Below are 6,039 nucleotides of genomic sequence, written 5' to 3' on the forward strand. Positions count from 1 at the left end.
TGCCACTTTGTACATCAACATGCACACACATAAGAACATGAACACATGCATGTGTGACTACACACCACACAAGTCACACCTGTGCACAGCGCACAACACACGCAGTCACTTGGCCCACGGGCACTGCATAATGCACGACAGACGCGTACTACGCACAACACACATGCAAGCTGTTTACTACACACACAACACACACGTGCGCAAACACACATATACAATGCACCCACAGATATGCGTATGCACAGCACATTTGCATAATGCACGCGCACGTGCACACACACACACACACACCTATGGGTAGCCAGAGACCCTCTTGTCTGAGGCAATGTTTCTTATTGGCAAAATGAAGACACTCCTTCTTGTTCTAGGCCAAAGAAAAACCGTATCCAGAGCATTTGAAAACAATATATTCATTCATTCAGCCCTCATTTCTTTACTGTCTGCATGGCAGGGACCTGAGCACTGAACAAACATCAGTGACCATTTAGCTTTGGTTGTAGTGAGTGTTATGAATTCAAACTTCTGAGAGCACAAAACTGCACCGGGGTGGGCCTGGCTGGGTCTGGAAGTTTCCTGAAAAGAGCTTCTTAAGCCAAGACCTGAAGCTGGAGCGGCAGGGTTGGGATGGGTAAGATGAGTGAGGCACCCACACGCGCAATGTAAGGAGCCACTCTCCCACGCGCTGACCTGCATTTGCACGGCCCCGAGGGTGAGCGCCAGGCAGTCAGGCTGAAGGAACATCCCCCCTCCCTGGCCTCCGCCCAGGGCTCAGAGGAGTACATTGTCTCGCTCTTGATTGCAGCTCTACATGGACTCGCTCACCCACAGGGTCAGAGCATGTGTTTGCTTGTTGGGAAACTCTCTGGGCTCTAGGAGCAGCAGTGGCTTATAGGAAGGGACTTCCCCGAACTAACCAGCCACTTTGGCCCTGGCTGCTGGACCAGAGCCCTCCTCTGCAGCTGGCCATGGTCATGGTCGGGGAGGACAGGGGATGTACAAGGCGAGCTCAGCCTCTCCCTGGGTCCAGCCTGCATATTGTCACACTGCCCAGCTTGCCTCCTGGCCGTGGGGCCACCCTGCCAGGCTCGGCTGCATCAGCACAGCATTCTGGCCCCTGGGCACTGGGACTGTGCCCTGAGTCTAGTAGACTAAGGACGGCAGCATGGGGTGGCTGTCCAGGGAGACTGGAGCTTCTTGGATTCCAATCCCTGCTTTGGTACCTGCCAGCTGTGTGACCGTGGACAAGTTACTTGACTTCTCTGTGCCTTGTTTCCATACCTATAAAATCAGCCTGATGGTAAATCCTCTCACTCATCAGACAGAGTTGTAAGGACTGGTATATGAACAGCTCTTAGCCTAAAATCAGGCACGATGGCAGGAGTCACGTAAATGTTAGTTTCAATTGTTATTTTGACCCAAAAGGAAAGCAAACAATAGCAACAATCATAATATCAAAATGTATCAAGGCCGAGTGTTAGAGCTGGAGGGTGGGTTGGAGAACATCTGCCCCAAGCTCACTATGTGTTGAATGGAAAAAGCTGTTTGACCTGATAATCCCGAGACAGAAGGACTAGAACCGGGGTGGGGAAGAGAAGAGCAAGTAAGAGCTCCTCCTTTTCGCACGTGGAGCGCTGGTTAAATCACCGGACCCACCCAGAGTTTCTCACTCAGTGGGTCTGGGATGTGGTCTGAGACTCCAGGGACCATCTTGGGAATTGCTGCCCTTAGGACAGTGGAGGCAGAGTGGAGAAAGTTGGCATCCCTGAGTCTGCCGCTAACGTCTCAGAAACAGGGGAAGCCAGGGCCTTACTTACAGTGGATGCCGTACCTCGGGCAGCGCCCTCTGCAGGGGGATGCGGGCACTGAACGCCTCCTCCAGGCTGAGTGGGGCCAGCTCATCTTCGGATACCGCCCCATCTTCCTCCTCCGCCGCCCAGTCCCTCTCTGGGGCCTCTTCATCCTGCCTTCTGCTCGGCTGTTTGATGAGCCGGTAGCTGCCACCTCTCCTGCCCTGGGTCTTGTTCCTTCTGGCCCTGGGTGAGGCCACGGCCACCAGGAGCTGATCCTCCCGCAGCGAGATAAAGGGGGGCAGACCCTCCAGGGGGCCGTACTCTTGGCCCTCATCCTCGGCCTCCAGCACCCATTCCTGGGATTCCCCGAAGTGCAGGCGGTACCCAGCATCAGGGCTGCGCGGGGCGGCCTGGGCTGTGCGGGCAGGGTGTGGGGCGCGCGGGGGAGGGCGCAGCATGGCCACCATCAGCAGGGCGCATCCCAGCATCAGTAAGAGCAGCAGGAGTTGCAGTCCGCATGGTCCATGCCGGCATCGCTTCCTTAGCAGCATGTTGCTGGAACTTGCCAAATGCAACAGGTCATATTCAAGTCCGCTCCCTTCTCCAGCTCCAGGTTCCTTCCGGCGGCGTGCAGGAGAACCTGGCTTCTAGTTCCACCTGGAAGTTTTTTGCTGGTCACTTAACCTGCTCCTTTTTTCCCATCTGACATTAGCCAACAGCATGTGTGAGACTGACTTGCACTTATAATCAGAAAGCCACGGGACCCAGGTCCCACCCTGGCTCCTCTCTGAGGGGATTTCTGTAATTGCCTTCTGAAAGCCCATTCGCGGGGTCTGCAAATGGAATCGTTTTGCCCCCTTTACCCCCTTTATCTCCTTGGGGAAAAAATTATTCCATTCTGCTCAGGTGTTTGGTCTCACGTGTTTCGTCTCCCCCCTCCCCCGCCCCTTGCATGAATGGTCAGGTTGCTATGCGATGTCTTTGGGGGGAGCTGGTGGGTCCTCAGTCCAGCGGAGCTGACAGTCGTCCTCCTTTGGATGCTTCAAGTCAGGTCAGATCAACAGATGTGAAGCCGGCAGGCAGCGCCTGATTTCCTTTCACACATAGCTCCGTGCTCAGCTGAGAGCCCTCTGCCAGACACATCGGGAGCCAAGCATGCGCCTCGCTCCTGGTCCTAATGCCCTCACTGTTCCAAGGCTTTGCACAATCCCACAGAGCACAACTCCGGGGCAAAATAAACACCGGCACTGCCAGGACCAAACCCAAACAGGAACATCCCAGAAGTTCAGATTTGAATCTCACTAATAGAAGACTTCTTTCCCCACCCACGGGGGCAGGAAAGAGTATTCCCTCCTGATTTCAGAAAGGCTGTACCTGCGGGCATTGATGCAAACAGCTAGCTATCTATTGCACCCTGAGCCTCCCACAAGTGATCTGGAAAGTTAGGCTGGACTCTCCCTCCTTCTTGAGGACCACTGTCCTCATCCTTCTGAGAATGAGGAAAGCTGGGGGGAGATGCTCCCTGAAGTCCCTCCTGCCCACAAAAGCATCTGAATGCCTCGTATACACGGCCACTAAGGGGGGGAAATCAGGAGAAGAGTGGCATGTTCTTCAGTTGTAAAACCTCCTTCATTCAACCAACAAATATTAATGAGCACCTACTATGTGCCAAAACCATTCCGGGACTGGGAGTCCAGCAACGAATAAAACAATGTGGGGATGAGCATCTGGGGCAGAGGGGATAGCAAATGCAAATGTTCTACAGCGAGCATGTGCCGGGCCTTTCCAGGAGCAGCAGAGAATCCAGTGTGGTAGGAACAGAGTGAGGAGGGCAGAGTGTGATGAAAAACAGGACGAAAGGGGTAAAGGGGGTAAGAAGTGAGGGGGGATCATGGAGGACTTTGGAGGGCATTGTAGGGCTTTTCCTCTTTGTTCTAAGTGAGATGGGAGCCCTCGGAGGGTTGTGAGCAGAGGACAGACACAACTGACTTAGATTTGAATGGGATCATTCTGGCTGCTATGTTGGGATCGGACTGGGGGAGCAAAGGGCAGAAGCAGGGAGACCAACTCAGGTGCTGTTGCAGAGAGAAATGATGAAGGCATGGACCAAAGTGGAGGTGGCAAGGAGCAGTCAGCTTCTGGGCATATTTTAAGGAAGATCCTATAGAACCGGCTGGTGAATTGATATCCAGTGTAAAGAGAAAGAAAAGAGTCCAGGATAATTTCAAGTTTTTGGTCTGGTAGTTGGAAGAACAGAGTTGCCATCAGCCAAGATGGAGAGGGTGGGAGTTGGTAGAAGGAGATATATGACAGCGGCTGGTTGGGCCATGTGAAGTTTGAGATGTCAAGGGGAGATGAAGGGTGGGCAGGGGGATACGTAATAGCTGGAGGTTGGGGGAGAGGTCTGGCCTGCAGATGGTAAAGCAGCACAGGGATGGTGCCTGAAGCCATGAGATCCAAGGGAGTGTTGTAGATGGGAGAGAGGAGGGAATCCGGCATGCTAAGAGTTCCTGGGCTCCCGGCTGGATTAGCTGATTAAGGGTGACTAACCATGACTGTGAGGTACATTTCTTCTGCTGACTGCAGAACTGCCAGTCTGCCCAGTAACCAGGAGTGTGGGGTGGGGGTGGGGCTGTCATTGGGGAATTCCTGAAATGAATTGCTCATTTTTCTATTTTGATTTTGATCTTAGAATGTGAGCTTAAACATCTCACGGAAAAAAAATGTTTTTCCTTTTGATTCAGTTGCTTCTTCCAGAGCTCCAGCTCAGTGTGTGTGTGTGTCTGTGTGTGTGTTTTCTCTAAAGACATTCAGAGTCAGAGGTGACATAGTGGGTTATATGTGATTGTTCTTAATAGCCTAGCATAGTGTCCCGATGGACAGCAGTTAGGATTGCTGGATTAGACCATATTTTCCAAATCCCACATCAGGGTGTAGTGGGGTGGGAGTTATATGGCTTTCAGGTCCAAGAGGCAGGCACTCTGGGAGATGTCATTTCGAATTTCTGGGACATTTTGAGGTTAACAAGGATGATTCCAGAAGACTTTCAGAGAACAAGGAATGTGCAGTCTCCAGCTCCAGGTCAGAACACCCTCCCCGACCCTCTCCAGCAACACTGGTTTCAAACTCACCAGCCAACTCCCCACCCCACCCCTACCACTGCCAGGGCCTTTACCTGGCTGATCCTTTGTTTGACCTCTCCTTCCCCAAAAAGCCAGCCATAAGGCTCATTTACTTGCTTTCATGTTTCTTCCAATATAGCCTGTTCAGCGAGGCCTCTCCTGACCCACCCTTTCACACCAGAAGCCCCTCCATCTATGCATGGCATCCTGTCCTCTTGCCTTGCTTTCTTTGAGAATCTCTGTAGATTTGTCCAGCACTTGATAAACAAGGTAACTCGGTTCTTTGCTGTCTATGCCCCCATCCCACCCCCGTAAAAGGTAAGCCCTACAAGGAGAGCTGTTCCATCGGTTCACTGCTGTTTCCCCAGAGAACTGTGTCTGACACAGAGTGGGCGCTCAATAAATATTTCTCGAGTGAACATAGAGACAACAATATAGCTACTGTGATTCAAGTCAAGGGAGGTCAGCATGTCCTCTGAAACTCCGGGATTTAGATCAGCCCTAAAAGGATTCCCCACAGCCCATAATCATGGGATGATACTTGAAGTCTGCTAAGAATGAAATAAAATTCCCACGTACTTCCCCCATGGACAGAGTCACCCCGAGCGGAGGGAGCGGGTGGGCCCTCCTGGCCTCCTGGTCCACTGGGACCATCTACACATGCTGCTCTGCCCCGTCCCAGCTCCTGGCTCCTGGGGGTGTTACTTTGCTGTTCGTACATCTTCTCTCAGCTGGAGCCTCCCTTCAGCACCCAGATGTCAGCAATGCATCCTCAGTCTACAACCCTGGCTCTTAGCTTCTGTCTTTGTGCAGCCGGGATTTTCCTCATGATGTCTTCTGCTCAGAAACAGAACCAAGCAAGCCATGGGTCCCCAAACACAACACAAAGTCTTTTTAGTCTCCATGTATTCCTCTCAGCCTGGCTGGCTCAGTCAAAAAAGCGTGCGACTCTTGATCTTGGGGTCGTGGGTTCAAGCCCCCGTCGGGTATAGTGATTACTAAAAAAGAAATAAACTTTTTAAAAAAAAGAAAGAAATGGGGCTTCCCCTAGAGACATCCCTTCTGTCATTACCCAAAGCTTTGAGGGCTACCCTGCCCCTGCCCAGGGCTCTTTAGGGGAGGAAGGG

At 52.3% G+C, this 6,039-nt stretch overlaps 1 protein-coding gene across 1 annotated transcript in view; it reads right to left on the reverse strand.

Moving 5' to 3' along the window:
- GALNT15 (polypeptide N-acetylgalactosaminyltransferase 15) overlaps positions 1-3,011 on the reverse strand; it is a 49,069-nt gene extending 46,058 nt beyond the window's left edge. The window contains exon 1 of the mRNA XM_034994198.1: positions 1,815-3,011. Coding sequence (XP_034850089.1) covers positions 1,815-2,341 — 527 coding nt within the window. The 5' untranslated portion in view covers positions 2,342-3,011. The remainder of the gene's footprint in view (positions 1-1,814) is intronic.
- Positions 3,012-6,039: the final 3,028 nt, after the last annotated feature.

Source organism: Mirounga leonina, unplaced genomic scaffold (genome assembly GCF_011800145.1).
Source record: "Mirounga leonina isolate KUSES-001 unplaced genomic scaffold, KU_Mleo_1.0 Mir_115, whole genome shotgun sequence".
Classification (NCBI taxonomy): Eukaryota; Metazoa; Chordata; class Mammalia; order Carnivora; family Phocidae; genus Mirounga; species Mirounga leonina.